General features: G+C 59.5%; 1 protein-coding gene across 3 annotated transcripts in view; it reads right to left on the reverse strand.

Moving 5' to 3' along the window:
* Positions 1–1,150: 1,150 nt before the first annotated feature.
* The window catches only part of ROR2 (receptor tyrosine kinase like orphan receptor 2), a 156,784-nt gene continuing 137,177 nt past the window's right edge, over positions 1,151–20,757 (reverse strand). For 2 of the 3 annotated variants that reach the window (XM_032306330.1, XM_032306329.1), the window contains exons 5-9: positions 11,674–11,801; positions 8,207–8,521; positions 6,994–7,239; positions 4,161–4,363; positions 1,151–2,842 (exon numbers count right to left, since the gene is read on the reverse strand). In XM_032306330.1, coding sequence (XP_032162221.1) covers positions 1,355–2,842; positions 4,161–4,363; positions 6,994–7,239; positions 8,207–8,521; positions 11,674–11,801 — 2,380 coding nt within the window. In that variant the 3' untranslated portion in view covers positions 1,151–1,354. The remainder of the gene's footprint in view (positions 2,843–4,160; positions 4,364–6,993; positions 7,240–8,206; positions 8,522–11,673; positions 11,802–20,757) is intronic. The other variant, XR_004277238.1, reaches the window with a different exon arrangement.

Genomic DNA, 20,757 nt, shown 5'->3' on the forward strand with positions numbered 1-20,757 from the left:
CGCACATGTCTTCCTGCTGCCCCCGTGAGGCTGAGACCCCAAACGTGAGGGGAAATGCACGGTTTGCAGGGAGGGAGGCACGTGGTCAGTCCAGCAAATGCCTCAGTTCTCTGTGTCCCCAGTTACTGCGTCCTGCACGAGCAGGTGAGCTGGCCCCACGCCTGCCTGGCCGTTTCCAGCGAACGTGAGGGGAAAACCGTCACTGCCCACAGGGAAAGGAACGTTGAAGACAAACCTTTTGCGGTTATTTTGGAGAAGCACATCTGGGGAGTAAAGACCAGACATGGGGCAGCCCTGAGCCTGAGGTTCTGCACGACCTGAGGTCCTCCAAGGTGAGGATCGTCTGTTCTGGGCTCGGGTGGCTTGCCCAGGGCTGTGGACACTGGCACCCTGCACCCCCCACCTGCCCGGGAGCAGAGCGGAAGGGGGTCCCGCGGCCCGCGCACCCGATACCAATTCCCAGCGAGCTCACCCCAGGGCCAGCCCTCAGCCCTCGCCGTCCCCCGGCCTCTTGAGGAACTCCGGCTGCCGGACGCCCTCACCCCCGCAGAGCTGGCTGGAAGTCGTGCTTCACTTTATTGGATACACCAGGTGTGGGGGTTACAAGTGGGGTGTACGGTGTGCGGCCTGTGAGCCTTCTCTCCCGCCTGAACGAACGGACCTCGCCTGCATCGGGGCGAACACAGGCAGACAAAATGCAGTCGGGAGGCGTCCCAGAGTGCGGCACGTCGGCACGTAAATCACTGAGCTCACAGTACTTCAGCGAAAACGGCGGACGCAGCCATATAAATTACACTTCAGGTCTGTACGCGAGTCTGCGGAACGGAATCCCCGTGTACAACGGTGCCCCTAACACTCCAAACCCAAGCACGCCTCCCCCCGACTCCAGAGAAGGGGCCAGATACACATGCAGGATAATCACAATCATTTCCCCAAAATACAAAACCGCACTGGCTCTTTTCTTTTAAGGCACATTTTCATAGAGGCACAGAGAGCCCCCGCCCCGGAAGCCCCGTACTCTTGGGACCCTGGCGGGCGGCAGCTGCCCGTTCCCACCAGTCCTGGGCGGCGACGGTGGTGGGAGACAGTCACCGGCGGGGGCGGCGGGAGGAACAGGCCAGCCGCCCGGAAGCCCAGAGGGGCACCACCTCCCTCAGGGACAGCCGGCCGCGTACGTGTCACTGTGTGTCCTGCCGGGCCACCACCCCCGCTCCGTCAGACGTGCCCAGCTCAAAGACCTTCTGGCCGCCGGGGGCGGGAGCAGCTGCTCTGCACACAGGAGGACACGGCGGGTGGGGAGCAGAGGTCGCGCCGGGAGATGGCAAACCGGCGCTCCCGACCCCGTGCCTGGGCCTCAAGCCTCCCCCGGGGTGCCCGGTGGCCCCGTGCCCCTCAGGCTGCCCGGGGGGACCTCGGCCTCGTCCACCTGCAGAGTGTCATTGTCCCCCAGCAGCTCGGTCTCGGGGACGGAGCGGTCCTCCTCCTCCTCCTCCGCTTCCTGCCCGGGGGTCTGGGCCGCATCTCCGGGGGCGTTCGGCGTGTCCTCCGTGGCCTCCGCGAGCAGGGCCGCCCTGTCTGCCATGGACGTGTTGGAGGGCGCCGTGGTCACGTAGCCCGTGCTGGTGGAGCCGCTGCCGCTGTGGTGGGAGCCGGGCTTTGGGGCCACCGGGGCGGGCACATGCGGCGGCGCCATGGGCACGGGGATCTGGACGGGGTAGAAGTTGGGCAGGTAGGCCCCGTAGGCTGGCACCGGCTGGTACCCGTTGACGGGGATGTAGAGCTGGGGAGGGGGCACCATGGGCCTGATCTGGCCTTTCATGGGCAGGAAGGGCGGCTGCGGGAAGGCCTGGGCCTTCTGCTTGGGGCCCCCGTAGCGTGTGTTGCTGACGTTGCTGACGGGGCTGGTGCTCAGGGAGCTGGTCTGCGTGGCGTTGCTGGCCCCCGAGGTCTGTGCCGAGCTGTTGTACGCGGACAGGCTGCCCCAGGCGCGAAGCCTGCTGTGGATGTCCTTGAAGCGGGGCCGCCGGCTGGGGACCTCGTGCCAGCACTCGACCATCAGGGCGTACACCCAGGCCGGGCAGTCGTCGGGGCAAGGCAGCACCTGCCGGCCGCGCACCATGTCCACCACGTCCTGGTTGGAGTGGCCGCAGTAGGGCTGCAGGCCGTAGCTGAAGACCTCCCACAGCAGCACGCCGTAGGACCAGATGTCCGAGTCCACGGAGAACTTGCCGTGCGCGAGGGCCTCGGGGGACATCCAGCGCACGGGCAGCAGCGCGCCGCCCGTCAGCCGGCAGTAGTCGGCCGAGTACACCTCGCGGAACAGCCCCAGGTCCGAGACCTTCACGCTCAGCTTGTCGTACACGAGGACGTTGCGGGTGGCCAGGTCCTTGTGCACCACGTGGTGGCTGGACAAGTACTCCATGCCCGAGGCCACCTGCGCCACAACGTGCACGAAGTCGGGGGGCTCCAGGGCGGACCTCACCGTGCGGTCGTCGTCCGTGCTGCCCAGGTCCGAGTGCGGCGAGCGCATGACCAGGAACTCGTGCAGGTCCCCGTGCGGGCAGTAGCTGAACACCATGCTGAGGGGCTGGTCCTTGGTCACCACCCCCAGCAGGCAGACGATGTTGGCGTGCTGGAGCCGCGCCCGCAGCAGGGCCTCGTGCCGGAACTCCTCCCGCAGCGGGCCGTCCGCCTTGTCCTTCAGCGTCTTGATGGCCACGGCCTGGCTCTGCTCCCCCGGGGCCGGGCCAAACAGGTGGCCCTTGTAGACCTTCCCGAACCGGTCCTCCCCGAGCTCCTCCATGAACCTCACCGACGACAAGCTGATCTCCTTGAGCTTGGCCTGCCAATGAGAAAAGCCCCCGTGAACCACTTCTGTTCCCACAACAGGAAGGACAAGCCGGGCAGCTGGGGCAGGGGAGCCCCGCAGAGGACCCCAGTCCCGCCCGCCCCAGGCCCCGCCTGACCACACCCACTCTCTGCTCTTCAGCGCGCGGCTCCGGGAGGAAACACGTCAACCGGCCCCAGCCAGGACGCAAAGTCGGCCCTCCCCCAACGTCCAGGGACGCCAGTGCAGGGCGTGTGCACACCTGTCACGCCTGTCACAGCACACGCGCACACGCACACTCACACGCACACTCGCACGTGCACTCGCACTCACACCACACGCATGCACACACATGCACACGCACAGCCAAGTGGGCGCCACCGTCCCAGAGGCACCAAGGGACTCTCCCAGCTGCGTCGCCCCCCAGAACCCCCCAGGCTCCCTGATCTGTGGCCGCCAGGGCCCAGGCCCACTGCTCGTCACGCGACCCCCGGCCTGTCTCCCCGGAACCCTGCCGTGCACGTCCCACGATTTCTATCACTCTTGGAGCCCAGGCTGCTTCCCGCCGTCCCTCCGTGGGCCCCTCCCTGCTTCTTCTTGGTTAGATTCATATGACAGACACCCCACGGGCGGGGTGGGGGGTGCTGACCTGCTCCTCCCCCGCCCCCGGGCTCCAGCAAACACACAGCGACTGCTGGCTTCTGAGCCGAGTGCACGCTCCTCCAACTGCCTTGATGACCCCCTTCAGAGCCCGGACGGGAGTGACGTCCCCCCAGAGCGTACAAGTAACGTGGAGGCCCAGGCAGGCCGGGTCAGACTCCCCTGAGCTGTATCTCGGGGGGGTCTCGCAGTCCGAAGAGCTCTCAGGGCGGGGGAACGGGGGTGTCCTACCTCCACGCCAAAGGTGCACTTCAACCCTTCCCCGGAAATCAAAGCGAAACAAAACCAACCCAACTCCAAACGGACCAGAAAACAGGCCCCCGTCCCTTGTCAGAGCCAGCCGGACCCCCATGCGGTGGACCGGTCAGAGCCCTTTCCCCTTGGTTCTCCAGTGGGGAGAGTGGCAGCCCTGCAGACAGGTGCAGGACGGCGCCTTCTGGCTACTGCACCCGTCTGAGCGGAGGGAGAAGCCTAGACTCCAGGGTGGCAGGATTCCAACACGCCTACCACTTCCTTCCTAAGGACACAAATGTCCTGACACGTCTTAGAGGACATGCGGGGAAATACAGGGCAATTCAGGATGGTGGTGGGTCGTGTATGGAGTAAGCCAAAAACCCGAACGTCGGGGGCAAGCCATCTCCAGGCCAAGGCTGGGCCAGGAGGCGGAGGAGACCTGCTTGTGCTGGGTGATGAGAGGCATCTCCACGTCCTGGCTGGGCGAGGCCATCAGCTGCCGCCGCTGCGGTGTAGACGCAGAAGCCTTCTGCTTATTCCGGCACGCGCAGACCAGGAAGAAGAGGCAGGCGATGGCCAAGGGAACGGCGATGCTCGGGACCAGGATGTACAGAAGCCCCATCCTGCTGCCGTCCTGGGGACCTGCGGACAGCCGGGGCCACGGGTTCTTAGAAACCATCCCCCGCCCAGCTCCGAGTTCCCGCCAGCCCACTCCCGCCCCCAGCTGCAAGACGCAAGCACAAGGGGGCGGTGCCATGAGCTGCACGAAGGGAAGGGACGTGCCGAGCCCTGGAATGGGTCACGCACCCCTGCTCGCTCGGGCGACGCTATCCAAAGCTGCCCCAAGGACTCAAGCGGGAGTACGCGGCTCAGAAGAGCCGTGAATGCTAGGGCTCTTGTAGTAGTAACAAGCAAGGTCCTGGGATGAGAAATGAGCCCGCCTGCAGCACTTTAGGATTTTCCACATTTTGTGTCTAATGAACACATATCGTTGAAGATACTAAGTAAAGTGCATCTGATCTGAAAGAGCACCGCTGGCCAGTGGGCCTGACCCAAGGCAGGACGCCGCGGGGCCCCAAGCGTGCTGGGAAACTCGGAGGTCAAAGGTCCAGCGAGGCTTCCGGTTACCTCCATGGTTTTCAGAGCGAGACGCGACGCTCTGCCTCCCTCTACGGGATTCCAGACAGGCCCAGGGGGCACGCTGGGCTGCAGCACCGTCCCCAACCCTGAGTCTGTCTGTCCGTCCCATGAGCCCCACGCCACTCCCCACCCCGCACCCCGCTACAGCGAGAACCAAATGAAACCCAAGAACTCCCCCGACCCCACCCTCGGGGCAGATGTTCCAGAAGCCCCCGGTCTGTCTGGGGAGATTCCATGACCCGCCACCCCCGGCCCAGGTCAGAGACGGGAACACCGTCCAGCATCCGTGCGACCACTTCCTTGATCGTTATCTTTTCGAAATCACCAACAGGCACCACGCTCGTTAACCACGGTACCACAGGACAGGCTGCGTCCTCACAGCCCACCGGCCGAAGACTGTGCCCACGTTAACGGGGGAGTTTGCCCGATTTCCTGCGTCCCGTTTAAGGTGAGCAGGAGCACATGGCGTTCGGCTGTTCCGACACACAGAAGCAGCTCCGTCGCAGAGTTCTTTAAGATAGAATTTTAAATCGAGTTCTTTTTAAAGGCTGTCGTATCCTCCCTACTCGCCGGCCGCTGGTTTTGTGGCAGAAACTGCATCTGAGACTCGGTTCCACGAGGACCAGACGGCTCCAGGCATCGGCCGAGGGCTGCACACCATTCCCCGTACCGGGGTTCCTCGGGCATCACCCGAACCCCGCTGGGAGGCAATTAGCTTCTCACTTAGCTGCTAAAAGCCATCCTACAGTACCTATGCTTCACATTTCTGCCCTTGGAATGCAAAGTTTTTTGCAATATCCAATGTACCTAGATCGGCCAGATCGAACAACATACGTATCTTTAATGTTCTGATTAATTTTAATTACAAAGGTAATACCGGCTCATTGTGAAAACGTATTCTGTTCTAACATTTCGTCAGACCATGGGAGATCTCTGCGAAAAGTTTGGCGTGTCTCGCTCTGGAACTTCACGCGTCACAAGGAGGTGCCCGTGTGTGCTGACACACACGGACACGCGTGCACACGCGCCCGTTCCTTCACAGAGAGAGAGAAGGGGGTCGGGGGAGGAAAAGCAAGCAGGAGAAGCCAGCTCTCGTCCTACAGCTTCTTCCTTTCTTTCCCAGGAGGTCATCGTGGACATCCTTCCTTGCAGGAAATTTTTTTTAGGAACCGTAGCAATGCACAAAAGAGCTTTATGATACCGTCAACATTCTCATTCTTAAAAGTTAGTCCTGCAGCGGACGCAGGTTCTCGAAGACCCGTGGCAGGATCTGTGCTGCGTTCAGAGCAGTGGCAGATTTGGAGCTGCCCATTCTACGCCCAGGAGGGAAGCAATGCCAGTTTCCACGCCCGGCATCTGTAGGGGGAGGCGCGCCGGGCCCGGGGCGCCGGGAGGAGGCTGGCGAGCGGACGGCGGCCCGGCGCGCCTCACCCTTCCTCTGTCCTCATCCGTCACTTCTCGGTCATGTCGCAGCCACTCACTGCCTCCCGGAACCAGAACGTACGACTCAGAAGGCGGCCAACCTTCTCCCGGGGACCCAGGCCGGTGGGAGCCGGCGACACGTACATGGCCTCGAGACCGAAATAGGGAGGCCCGTGACGTGTGCGACCCTCCACGGCTCTCTTGTCCCGTCCGTACTTTAACGAGGACGTGGCAGGGAGACCGGTCACGAGACCGAAGTTCTGCTGTTCCTCGCTCCGCCTGTGGGAGCCGGGGCAGCGGGAGGTGCCGTGTCCCCAGGGCCAGGTGCCAGGCCGAGGGCTGTGGCCGCAGCAGGACGCCCGTCCACCAACACTGGGACACAGCACGTGACGACATCAGTGGAGAAACCCGGCACCAAACTGACCGTCCCAGGGCTACCCGCTAGGAGAAGCCTGGCGAGGGGCCCCCAGACCTAATCGGCCGTCTCCCCAGCGTGGTGGAATCTGGGCTGAGGGGCACACAGCTCCAGAACTTTCTCTAATTTAAAATGTCCCATAACGACCAGGTACTACGTCCAGAACCGGCAACGGCTTTATTTAAAGCCGGTCATCAGGGCGGCGCGTGGGGGAGGCGCCCTGGGACCCCAAGCCATTCCCAGGTGCCCTCAACAGTTAACGCTTTAAAAAAAAAGAGAGAGAGAGAATACATACTACAAGAGGGAACGTCACACAGTTCCATGCGTACGTTTTTATTCTGCGTGAAGCACCAGGGGCCCTCCATCTGCCCTCCGGGGTTGCGGCAGTAGGCGTGCCCCCCTCCGAGCTCGGGGAAGTCTGCGCTGCTCAGCTGGTGGCTGTGGGGGAGCTGCAGGGCCCAGGGCTGGCACTGGTGGCCCGACTTGGTGGTGCTGGCCGTGCCTCTGTAATCCGTGCCCGAGCCGTTGTAGCACTGATGGTCTGCGGGAGAGAGACGCGTGAGGACACCGGCTGGCGAGCGGCAGCTGCCTCCCCAGCCCTTCCAGAAAGGCCCACCACCCCCAGTTTGCCTGCACGTACCCGAACTGGAACTTCCAGAAGACCAAACGATCCGACTTCCAAAAACAGCAGCATTAAAGCCGCAGGCCCACCAGGTAAGTCGGGGGATGGGGGTGTCCGGGGACACGAGTGGAGAAGGAAGCCCATCCGAAGTCACCCCATGAGTGTGGAAGCCCCCGGGGGCCCTCCAGGCACCCCCGCTGCAGGAGGACGTCAACCCCAGCCTCACGCTCACTTTGCCGCCTGGGGAGGACACCCGGCACCCCCGTGTCCAGGGCGGAGACCCAGAGCCCTCAAGGAGCCATGCCACTGCCTCAGTTCTGTCGCCGTTCTCAGCCCCTCCTGAAGACGGACGCACTAACCTACGCTCCGTCTTCTGCGGCTACTATCACGCGCAGAGTAAGGAGCGAGCCCTGCCGCCTGGATCCGGACGCCCCCGGGAGTCCAGAGATCGGGCTCTGACTGCCCGCAAGGAGCTCCGCGGGGCTCTGAGAACCCCCAGCCTCACCGAAGAAGTGGCCGGAGTCCAGGGCCTGGGACGAGGGTGGGCTCGTCCCCCCTCTGTCCCCTGCAAGGGGCAGCAACCCTGACCTAGTCGGAGAGGAGGGCCGCTCAGGGGTCGCCGGGCGGTCTGGAGGCCGGCCGGGCCTCTGCTCAGGCTGCTAACGGACGCGGAGATGACGCCCCCAACCCCCAGAAGCGGAGTCTGAAGCCCAGTGACCTAGTGACTCTCGCCAGTGCCGAGACGGCAGGGGCACAGCCGCCGTGCGCCACCGCAGGGACCCCAGAGCCCTCGCGGGAAGCCCCTTGGTGCGCCGGGGGGGGGGGTTGGGGGCACCCGGGGCTGGAGCGGCCGCGGCCGTGGCCAGGGCGGACAAGCGGGACTCACAGCGGCCCAGCCTCTCCGCGGGGATGCCGATGCGCATGCAGTTCTCGGCGTCCGGGCTCTCGGGCAGGGGCAGCGCCTCGCACTTGGGCAGCTGCAGCCGCATGAGGATAAGCGGGTTGGAGCGCGCGATGCTGTACTCCTGGCGGCACAGGTCGCTCTCCAGCACCTCGCACTCGTCCCGGCACAGCTCGCGCGGCTTGGGCGCCCCGGAGCGCGCGTCGCACAGCGGGAACACGAAGTGGCAGAAAGACGGAATGGCGAACTGCGAGCACCGGTCCGACAGCTGCGTGGACGTGCCGATCATGGTGAAGGCCGCTGCGGGGTGAGACGGGCGTCAGCCGGGGCGGGCGCCTGCTCCCGGGCCCCCGAACGCCGCCGGAGCCTCCCCGCCCCCACCGCCGCAGGTGCGCCGCCCCCCCCCACTCGCACCCCCCTTCCCCTCGCAGCAGGGCCCCCAACCCTCTGCCCTGTCCTCTGCACACCCAGAAAGGCTGTCACCAAAGCAGCCCCTGTGAGCAGGAACCGCCCAGCTGTGCTGGAAAGTCCCAGTCCCAGGACTTGGCTTACTAACGCAGAACAAGAGAAGGGGAAACCGGGCCCAGGATCTCACCCGGCTGGATGCTTCTTCCAGCACAGGAAGATTCGGGGGTCAGACCCACAGCCACGTCCCAAGGCCCTGCTAGGAACTGGGCTCTGCTAGAGCAACGGGCCTGGGTGACGTCTAGAAGCAGAGACCGGACAGGGCACAGGACAGAGCCCGGCGTCCTGCGGGACTGTGGCCGACCGGGCGGCCTGGGGAGGCTGCGGCGGGAGGGGTGGAAGGTGCCCCCGAGCAGGACGGCAGCAGGGCGGACACTCGGGGACCAGAGCTGCGACCAAGCAGCAGCAAGAGAGGCCGGGGAGAGAGGAGCCGCCAGACGGCGGGAGGGCGTTGGGAGGGGCAGAGGGAGGGGCAGAGGGAGGTGCTTTGGGATAAAGGGAGCAGAGAAGCAGGTGTAGCCAGGGTCTGAGCCGCGCGGCTGGCGGTCCTCCTGGCTGTCCTCCGAGGCAGGACACGGGATGGAGTGGAGAGGAACAAACGTGGCGTGTGACCCGGAGAGAGCACGCAGTGGTGCTGTGGGCCGAGCGCGAACCCGTGCGGGGGCAGGAGGGCAGGAGGCAGGAGCCCCGTCAGGGCTCAGAGGGAGGCGGCGGCTGGCGTCCCTGCTGCCCCGAGGCCCAGCCACTGTGGCCGGTGAAGGATCTGCTCCTGAGACGCGACCCGGCGGCTGGAGAGAGAGGCCCCTGCCCCACACCCTGCGCCGCGGGCGAGAAAACAGGCAGCCGGGCTCAGGCCCCGGGATACAGGCCACTGGCCCATGCTGTGGCGCCCTGTGTGGCCAGCAGGCGGCGCTGCGGGCGGCCTCTCTCCGCCAACCGGCCAGGCCCAGGGCAGATGAGCCCGAGGGAGCCCAGCTCCGGCACCGCCTGTTACCCACCACGGGCGGCGGGTCCCTCGTCCCGTCTGGTCCTGTGCGGTGACCTGTCGAGGCCACACCCTGGGGGACGGAAGCCCACACAGAGCGTCTGAGGGAGCTCGGGAGAGGAACACGCGGTCCCTGCTCCTTCCGGTCCCTTCCGGCCAACACTGATGCTGAGGGAGCGGCGGGAGGTCCCCGGGCAGGGTCTCTCCGAGACGGCTCGGGAGCCCGGGGTGAGGCCCGGTCAGGCCCACGACAGAGCTGGGGGCCATCAGGAGGGCGTGCTATGGTGGGGACCCCAGGCACGGAAGGACGGTCGAAGCCAGACAGACCTGGCGCTGCGCTCCGGGCAGTCACCAGCAGAGTGTGCCCCTGTGAGGGTCTCTGCTCCGCCCTTGCCCCCTCAGACGAGTCCCGCAAGGGCTCACTTCTCAACGTCCGGCTCTAGGTACCCAGAAGGTCCAGCAGCTCATGTCCCCGCCTCCGTCCACTCCCCACGTCACCTTGAAGGTGTCTTGGGACTCTCCCCCGGAAGCTCCCAGAGTCCTGGGACGAGTTCTGACAAGCCTGCCCCAGACAGGACACCGCAGAGCCAACGGCCTCGGAACCACAAGCCGGTCAGCCCGGGTCAACTCCGACCTCCTCTCACGTCCTCACACCTAGAGATGCTCGTTCTAGACTTTTGTCGAAACGCTGCGGTCCGCCTGTTCGGACAACAGACGTGCTCAGCGTTTCCAGCCGTCCCGGAGACGTGACTCAGGGACAGTCTCATGCCTGGGAGCCGGGGTCGTCAGTGAGTGGGATGCCCGGTCTGAGGTCCGCAGCTTCCCAGGTCGGTTAGGACGGAGGATGTCTGAGTGCGTGGCTCCTACTAAGGCCATGACGGACTCTTCCCTTAATGAAAGAGAAGTGACGAGAAAAATCCAAGAGCTTCTGTCGAGGGTGATTGCTGTTCCCAGAACCTGTGTCACGTCTCTGGGTCACGGGTACAGCCACAAAAAACCCTAACGTAAACCACTGAATGTCGTGGCCCAAAAGGTTTGAGCAGTTCTGCTCTAGAGAGCATGAAAAGCTTTTCCAAAAATAGCCACGTTCTCAAACGGGCTCCTCTTGGACGACCACTGTCCTCCTACTTCTCCGTGGACACCTGGCCCTGTCCTCAGGGGGCTCGGGAACCACGGGCCAGGTGGACCCTTGCACAGGCATCGCCCTAGACCCTCCAGCTGAGGTGACCCTGATTTGGAAGGACAAGTCGATGCCGTCTGGAGGCTGCAGAGGAAACGTGTGTGTGTTTGTGAGGAGAGTGGAGAGGGGCTTCGGCTGGATTCATTTTCTTACTTCTCAAAGCATTTCTCCCAAGATAACCTTCACATCACCACGTAAAAGCCAGGGCGTGCAGGACGACCGGCCGACCAGAAACGGGAACCCTGCAGAGACAGAGAGCAGGCCACTGCCTGCCGAGGGGGCCGCCCCCTTTCCCACGCTGTGAAGCAGGTCCCTGAACACTGACTGTCCACGGGACCCGAATGCTGGCCGCCGGCGGCCCGGCAGCGTCCCCGGATGCTGCCACGGACTGCAAACCCTTCTCCCCAAAGCCAAAGTCAGACCCGTGAAGCTCTTCACCGAGCTCAGATCTATGGAGGGCAGGACTCAGGGAACGCAGAACAAAGAAGTGCGGTGATTAAGTGTGGTGGGCGCCGGCCTCCCCGCGGTGTGGCCTGCCCGGGGGCAGGAGGCCCTGGCGACGGGATGAGACGGGACGTGTCAGGACCCTGGAGCCACGCGGTGGGCCTGAGTAAGTGTGCTTGCTCGTGGGAACGCACACACGGGAACGTTGGAGGGCAGACCCTGGGGCCAGTCCCCGCTACTTCTAACAGGGCTGTCTGACCCTGTCGCACAACACGCAGAACAGGGACTCCGTGTCCGAGATCGGAAATAAATGCACGAGGGGAGCGGAGGCGGGCGGCGGGCGCTCACGGTCCGACAACAATGGCGCGGGGCTCCTACCTGTGATGCGGTTTTCAATCTCCCCCTGCATCTGGAGGGAGTCCACGTAGATGGTCCGGTTCCCGATGAAGCGTGCGCACGCGATCCCCCGGTATGGCTGGCAGAAGCCGTCCTCGTGGTAGTCGTCTCTGGGGAAGACACCACCGTGAGCACACTGGCTTGTTTGGGTTTCTCTTCAAATCCAGCTCCTTTTTTATTTTTTATTTTTTTAAAGATCTTTAAATTTCACTGGGTTGATTTTTTGTTACACATCAAGTGATGCATCCAACTAGATCTTTTTAAAAAAATGATTATTGTTTTTCATTACGCGACGTTAGTCACCATACGGAACATCCTTATGGTCTCACGGTCTCACTCCTTAGTATGGACACAAATGAGCCGGAAACTTCGAACCACCCGAAAACCTGCCCAACTTGGAAGCAACCAAGCTGTCCTCCAGCAGGTGAGGGGTAAAGATACTGTGGCCCGTCCGGATGGAAGAGCTTTTAGCACCAACCACAAAGGAGCCATGAAAAGACACAGAGGAAGCTCACACGCGCGGGACTAAGTGAAACACCGATCCGGAGAGGCCGTGTGCTGTAGTCCAGCGGCCGGACCTTCTGGAAAGGCAGAACTATGGAGACGGGGGAAGGTCAGTGGTGGCCAGGGGCTGGGGGAGGGGGTGGTGCACGGGGCCACCAGGCAAAGCACGGGGACTTCGGGGCCAGGAACTGACTGTGTATGATACTGTGATGGCGGGTGCGTGTCTTCCTAGATCTGACGCTGGAGCAGCACAGGGCGGAACCTCGTGAGTCCACTGACCGGCAACTGTCAGCCTGTGTTCTGTTTTCAGCGAACACAACAGAACACGGTACATGTACTTTGTGTCCCTTGTGGTTTTCTTAAGAGCATTTTCTTTTCTGTAGCTGACTTTATTGCAAGAATTCAGTCCATAACGCATACAACACACAAAATACACGTTAAATGACTCAGTGATCGGTAAGGTGCTAGGGGTTAAGTTCTGGGGGAGCCAAACGTTACACACAGATTTCCAGCCACGCGGGGGGTTGGCGTCCCACTCCCCCTGTTGTCTAAGAGTCGGCTGCCCAAAGTCCCAGCAGGGACGGCAGCCCCAGTGAAAGCTCGCGGGTCAGACTTCAGCTCATCCTAAGTACTGGCACTGGCCGGTCCGTTCTAACCAACGCGCCACACTCGGGGAAACCGCAGGTGTGGATGCTGCGGGGTAGTCGGGGAGACTCTCCAGACTTCCTGTTCAATTTTTCTGGAAATCCCAAATGGCTCTAAAATATAAAATCTATTAACTTAAAAAAATCCAGCATCGTGAAGGGGCGTGGCGCCACGGAGCGCGACAGACGATCGTACACGTGAAGCGTACGCACGGTGGGCACACGTCCACGTCTGTGAGCAAGAGCATGCAGAACGCTGGCCATGGACGTCTCATCCACCTGTGAGCCACACAGAAGCGCCACGGCGCACCCCACGCGTGTCGGTTGTCTGCAAGCCAGACTCGCGACGGTGATGACAGTCCAGACACCGCGTTCCTGCGTCACACGAGAGAAGCCTTTGACGTGGAGGGAAATAACGGGGATCCCCGAAAGTCTGGCCTTCAAATAAGCTGTACAAGGAGATGTTCTTATTACACAACAGAGAAGTAGATGGCACGGGCCACACTTCAAGACACAGGGGCTGCGTGGGGAGCCTCACCAAAGCAAGGCCCTCCCACCGGGCCCCCCAGTTCGACCCCCTCCCCAGGGCCTTTGCATGGCACGCACAGGGCCCGCTGGAGTCTGTGCCAAACTCTATTGTGTGAACCTGTTAGTCGTGCCTTCAGCTGATGAGGTCAGGCGTTGAGCACCAGATGCTTTTCAGAGCCCTCAGGATGCTCCAAGGAGACAGGGGACGGGGCCATGGCAGATATATGACAGCCGGCAGGGCCGGAGGCAAGGAGAGGTCCTTGGGGCTCGTGAGGCAGGTTACTGACAAGTGCATTAGGACTGTAATTAAGTCACTAGTTTTCTAGCAAATCTGTAACCAGCCCCTAAGCCTGACGGCACCGTCAGCCCGCCCTCCAGTGGTCGGCACCGGTCCCCAGGAAAACCTGTGTCGCGTCCAGCTCCACCAAATGGACGTGAAAACCCGTATTTCAGCTCCCTCACAAACGTAAGATCCGGACGCTCGTAACGGCCGAGACAAAGGATCTGGCCGATCACCCCTCCAGCCCTCCTGGCCCCTGCAGGAGCTCGCTCTCTCTCAAAGAAAGGAACCTGGAGCCGCAAGTGACCGAAACAAAGAGATGCGGCGTCGACAGGAGCTGGACGCCCTTTCTCGCAAGCTCGCTGCGCCATGATTTCCTTGGGTCAAGGATTCCTTCGATGTAGTTTAACTAGACAAGCACACGCCAAAATACAGCCCGACGCCCTGCCTTCTCACTCTCTGTGAGCTGGAGTCAGCTGCTGAGTCAACGAAAACCAGTGCCTACCAACCCACCAAAAGCGCACGTCGGCTCTGCCCCAGGCGTGGGCCACACGCCACCGTCTGCGGGCGGCTCAGGGCGCTTGCCCACTGCGCCTGGAAAATCAGAGGCACCCACACTCCGTGCACCGAGCCCTGCGCACGGGACAGGAGCTCTGATGCAGTCAGTCCTTCAGGGTGAAGAAGATAGTTGGGAAAATAGTGTCAAATTAAGCCTGAAATAACTAGAAAATAATAATGATGAGAACAGAAATCAATACAAAAGAAACAGAAAAATCAATAAAGCCAAAAGTTAGTTCTAAAAAACAAAACAAAAAGAACAAAATCGCTTCTACCTAGAAAACCTGGAAAAGAAAAAATGAAGAGAAGAAGCAAACACATCCGCAACATCACGAGTGCGAAGGGGACCTCGCCAAAAACTCGACGGACGCTCAAAAGTAGCAGGAAACCTTCCGCACAAATATCTGAACGCAGATCCAATAACTTAGAAAAACAGAGTAAATTCCTTGAAAAACACAAGACACTAAAATTAGTGGAAACAGAAATAAAAACTCAGAATAGCCTTAAATGTCTTAAGAAATTTGAAGTTGTAATGAAAAACCTTCCCATGATTAAAACCCCAGCCCCAGATAACAGAAACTGGTGAATTCTGTCGAGCATTTAAGGAAGAAACGGTAATTTTACATCAACTCTTCCAGAATATAAAGGAATGAGATATACCACCGGATCGTCCACAGGACGCGGTGACACGAGTGACGCACGAGCACGTCCAAGGGCACCGCGGACTGAACGGGCACCACGCTTCACAAAACACAAGCACACAGACTGGCCCCAACAAAACAGAAAGACAATAGAGAAATGGGCAGCGAGCCACCCGGACGGACCGAGAGCACAAGGTCAACACAAAGTGATGACAGGGTCCGCGGGAGCGCGCCCGATGCCGGCATTCATGACCCCAAAGCCCAAGTCAGCAGAACCTCTCAGAAACCGTCTCCGAGGCCAGGATCACACGCGGCGGCCGGAGGCAGAGAAAGGATGGTTCGGGTTCACAGTTCACCGGAGGGAAGCGTGGCTCTCCTCTGGGGCGCAGGGGGCTCGTCCCTCCCGGGCAAACCTTGGAAGGTGCGTATTTCCTTGGGTGACTTTGGCGGTCGGTGTGTGGAAAGCTCTCATCCCTAAATACTAGGGCGTGACGGCTAGTGCGTGGGCTCAGGCGAACACAAAAGGACCAAGCGGAGGCATCGGATGTGTCAGCACATGTCCCACGCGGACACCGTCACCCCTGCTAACGCGCAGACACGTCCACTGTCGCTGTGCGGTGAGCGGGAGGCTGTGGGTGTCCCCCGCGCTCCCCAGAGGGTCTCTGCCACCTCCTGCCTGCATCACGTAATCTTAAAACGAACGGAGTTTCTCTCTCTTATTCCAGTTCGGCACTACGGGGTTTAAGGAGTTACGTTTTCCAAGAAAGAGAACCTACCACAGCGAGAAGTCACAGAGGGAGATCCCCCCGCTGGCTCCTCCCTCTCTCCAGCTCAGCGAGACCAGGGCGGGCGTTCGTGGCTTAAACCTCAAATGCTCCGTGCCAGCCTCTGCCCGGGACGGTTCCCGCTCCTACGGCGAGGCAGCCGGTTTCTCCTGAAGTCATTTTTAATCACTGGCTTGTTGGCAGTTTGAGTGTGTTTTTTTAATAGTGCTCTTTTCCTGTAATTAGGATAAAGCTTGAACTCGGTTATGACCGTCCCCCAAAAACGGCCGTGGGAGGAGCTGGAGGGAGCAGATTGCCGAGCCCTGTTTGGACACGCCGGCTGTGGGGCGCCTCTGAGTCACCCGCCCGGGGGTGCCCCGAGGCCGCGGAGTCTGGGCCTGGATACGGGGAGATAGTCAGACCGGGAAACGGGGCTTCCAGGGCTGGGAGCGCACGGGCGGTGAGCGGCCAGAGCCCTGGAGTCACTCGCACCGTGTGAAGTAAGAAAAGGGCTGGGGACGCGGCCCCGTTTGTCGATTTCCCGGAAGCCCATCACGAGCCTAATTCACAACCGCCCCCACGAGCCACGCACGTCCCTGCAAGCAGCCTCTGCGGCAGCACCGGGGTGCTCACACGGGGGACCGCGGCGCTGACCCAGCACAGCCGTGCAGGAACCAGGGTGGGTTCCGGGGGCCACCCCGCCTGCCCCGCCCCGCCGCATGCCCAAGCCACCCGGCAACGCCACTGTGGATGCACGGGTCTGTCACCGTGAAGTCGAACCACGTTTTAAAGGGCAGATGAAAATGGAGCCCATACACCAAACACGGGACGCGCCGCCTCCTATTAACCCCTCACGTTACCCAAGCGGCTGCCCGAGTGAGCCGCGGTATCGCTGTCCTTGAACCACGTCTGCGGAGGCCCAGCTGCTCTTCAAGCCTCCGTTCCCTCGTGCACACCCTCCTCACCCTCCCTTCAAGAGCATGAAAGGAAAAGCCGTGTTTTAGTGTTTTAACGCAGTAAATCCCTTCACCTCGCTCGACGCCCACGTCCTGGCATCCAACGCTCTGCCCGTGGGCGCAGGTGTGGCCGTGTGAGGGCAGCCGCCGGGGCGGGGAGCCTGGAGGGCAGCCGCAGCAGCGGTTCACGCTCACAGCACGGACCCGCGGCACTGGGGGTAGGCCGAGGCTCCGCGGGTGCTCCCGGGCGGGCTCCCCGCGTGCAGGCACAGGCCCACGGCTGGTCCAACAAGGAGGAGCCTAAGGAGGTGGCCCAAGAGAGGAGTCACGGGGAGACGAGCTGGGGACGCTCCAGGGACAAAAATGGAGAACGTGTGGACGCGTCTGTTTTTAGCCCAGTGATTTCCCCTCTTTCTGTCTTGGCTTTGGTTCATTTCCAGAGATGCCACAGGAGGGGAGGGTCGTCTGTGGAGACACAATCAGCATCCAGCTCGGGCGCGTCAGACCACCAGGTAACCCGAGTACGGAAGGTCGTCCGCCGGCACGAAGCGGCAGACGGGTTCGCTAGAGCAGAACTCACCCTGGTCGAGCGCCTTTCAGGCCGGAGCCACACAGGCACACAACGCTGGGAGCGCCGCTTCGTAACATGACATTAATATTCTCCAAGGAGAAAAGCTACAGAATCACCGTTGTATCTGAGAAAAGTGACGGCAAACACCGGCTTCTACTCCACAGTTCCAAGAAAAATACAAACCGACAGAAATCCAGATGGAGAGTAGAACACGACGGCCAAGACATCTGAAAGCAATGGTAGAGTAATAAGGGGGATGTATGCGTCAGCCCAGCCTGCGGGAACAAATAGCCCTGACGGGGCAACCTGACTTTGTGTAGTTCTGGAGGCCGAGAGGCTCAGCATCGAAGTGCCGCCTGTTCCGCTCCGGCGCACGGAAGGCCACCTTCCTGCTGTGTCCTCACACCGTGGACAGAAAGCTCTCGTGGGTCTTCCTCTTCTTGTAAGGACATGAGTCCTACAGGATCAGGGTCCCACCCTTAAGACCCCATTTAACTGTAATTTCGTCCTGAAAGACCATACCTCTAATACTGTCACATGGCCCTGGGGGTTAAGGCTTCAGTGTGTGAAGTGGGGGCTGGGGGTGGGGGGAGACATAATTCAGTCCATAGCAGCAGAGTGAGAAAATCTCTCTACAGACACCAGGGCATTGCGAAGCTGTTGGAACACTGTGATGATATTCCAGAGAGACGCTGCAGGAGCACACTGGAAGCTCAGAGCAGACGCACGAGCGCAGGAATCTACGTGACAGAGGTGACGTCACACTTCATGATCACCGACGGCGCCATTCACTGGACGGTGCCAACGACCAGGCCATCGATAGAGAAACGCGACAGGAGAGCCCCAGCTGTACCAGCAGAATCCGTCCCGGTGGAGAAAGAGCTATGGAAAGTTCTGTCTAGAATACAGGTTAAAACTCTCGCAAACCCGTAAGAAAAAGACAAATCACCCAATGAAAAATGGGTAAAATACAGTCTATTCTGGTTATTTGCAGTAATTATTTCCTATGAGGGTGTCGCAAATGCCGAATAAGCAAATACAGAGCCACGGCTCCCAGGGGAGAGGCAGAGGTGGTTTTCTGCGAGTCCGTGGTCATGACCTTTCATTATCCAGTCAATACGTGACCTCGTTCCGTGTGTGTTTCTGTAATGTGTGTTGCTGATTCACTAACGTCGAGCGGAGGGCCAACAGCACCGTAACTCCCGCCTGAAGGAAGCTTATCTAGCACACGTGTTTTCTCCGTGGGGCCCGTCAGCCTTCCGGTGCTCGGGAACTCTCGGGAGCACCTCAGAGCGGAGCTCAGGGCTGCCCTGCACAGCGAATCACCCACAAGCAGCCCCAGATGAGAACAGACTGAGAACACCGTGTTTACCGAGGGGCGGCTGAAGTAAGACTGCAGACCTCGGGTGGGACGTGCGCCCAGACAACACATGTTTCCCTGCCCTGCCCACGTCCGTGACTGACAACGAAACCGCCTGAGCACTGGCTTCAGAGTTACGGCGGGATTTCGAGTAAGAAAATGTGCAGCCAGGGAGTCTGCAAATAAAGAGGACAGACTGCACTGAGGGGCAATTCAGCGGTCACTAAACAAACACAGTATGTTCGACTCACTCTGTCTCCGCCGTCCCCTTCTCGTGGCTTCTCTCTCTACCAATAAATAGTAAGTAAAATCTTTAACTAAATGAATGAATGAATGAATAAATAAATAAATAAAAAGGAGGTAGGAGCGGCCATATTATTGTCGGGCAGCACTGAATTCAAAGCAAAAAGCACTAAAAGGGACTAAAAACAAAATAAAAGCTGCACAGCCCCAAACCTATAGGCATTTAGGAAAAGGAAGGAAGGAAGGAAATTGACAGAAACTGACCAACCCAGAATAGGTACCGAAGACTTTCACCTATTTTCCGAGATCTATAACCTATGCAGACGAAAACACAAAGACACCTTCAATTACACACTCAACGCGTGTGATCGAGTATATGAAGCAACCTACATGTGACCACCGCCGGAACATGCAGCAGGAAAGACTCACAAGAACCGACCGCATCTAACTGGCCCCCAAAAAGATCGCAGCAAATCACCAAAGTAAAATACGTCCCCAATCCACTGATGACAACACAACAAGAATCAGAAAATCACAAGAAAAGCCTGTGTGCCCGGCAGGAAGGGGAGAAATGCAGCCAAAGCATTATTCAGAGGACATGTCATAGTCTTAAATGCATTTGTTTGAAAGTTAAAGTGCTTAACAAAAATTACTTTTTCAAGAAATTAAATGGACATAAAGATCGGTGGAACTACTACACACACACCACAATGGCTCAACTTAATTAAAAACATCAGCCAGACCAAACGCTAGTGAACTCACGCAGTGGCTGGAACTCTGCTCGCCGCCGGTGGCGCAACCACCTTAGGGAAGTCTGGTATTTGCTGGCGTTTTTGACAAAACTCGACACACACCCTGTGAGCCAACGATACCACTCCTAGTATTTGCTGAACAGAAATGAAAATATAGCCCGCCAAAACGTGTTTGAGAATATCCACAGCACCTTGTTCCTAAGAGCCAAAGGGGCGAATCACCTGGGCATCCATCGTCAACAGGAGAGTGGATGGACAACGGGTGTAGACATACAGTGGGACAACCTCCAGCGACAAGGCAGTGACCTGCTAACACAGGCGCAACACATGTGCACCTCAGACACTTCACATGAAGTGAGAGAAGCCAGTCTTGCGTGGCTACATGCTGTAGAATTTCATTTCCAGAAAGTTCTAAAATACATAAAATGAGTCCATGGCAGAAAAGAAATGAGAACCGTGGCTGCCCGAGGAGGAGGGAGTTGCCTGAGAAGCTGCACGATGGAACATTCTAGAAGGACAGGAATGTTCTGTGCCTGGGCAGGGGTTTGCACGGCAGAGGTTGTTGCACTTGCTGGACCTTATTAAGGTGATACGGCAGATCCGTGCACTTCGCTGTGCGGTGTTTTAACTCCAAAGAAGCAGCAAGGCTAGAACACAGATACCGAACTCTTGTCCACGCCGCAGCATTTAAGTTCAAGGGCACAAATACTTGTAACTAGCTGTGGAAAACATAACACCGACGGACTGATGGTTGGAGAGAGAGGCCGTAAGGCCAGCAGAACCAGGAGTGGCAGGGGGCATCCGGATTGGATAATCACTGTCATTCTTTCTACTTTTCCATATGCTTGTAATTGTTCATAATACAATGTTATGAGGGGCACCTGGGTGGCTCAGTAGGTGAAGCGTCTGCCTTCGGCTCAGGTCATGATCTCAGGGTCCTGGGATCGAGCCCCGCATCGGGCTCCCTGCTCAGAGGGATCCTGCTTCTCCCTCTCCGCTCTCTCTTGCTCACAGGTATGTTGTCTCTCTCTCAAATAAATAAATTGAAAAATATAAATATTTTTATATATCTATATCCGATATATATTTTGGAGGAAAAAGGAGTACCTTAAAGTTTGAAGAAAAGGACAATTCAATTTAGATGTTAATTTTCACCAACTTTACCTTAAAATTCATTATCATTCCGATCGAAATACCACCAGAATTCCTCAAGGAAATGAGGGTGTTCTTTAACAAGACACAGCACGAACACCATAAAATTATCG

This window comes from Mustela erminea, chromosome 12, assembly GCF_009829155.1.
Source record: "Mustela erminea isolate mMusErm1 chromosome 12, mMusErm1.Pri, whole genome shotgun sequence".
Taxonomy (NCBI): domain Eukaryota; kingdom Metazoa; phylum Chordata; class Mammalia; order Carnivora; family Mustelidae; genus Mustela; species Mustela erminea.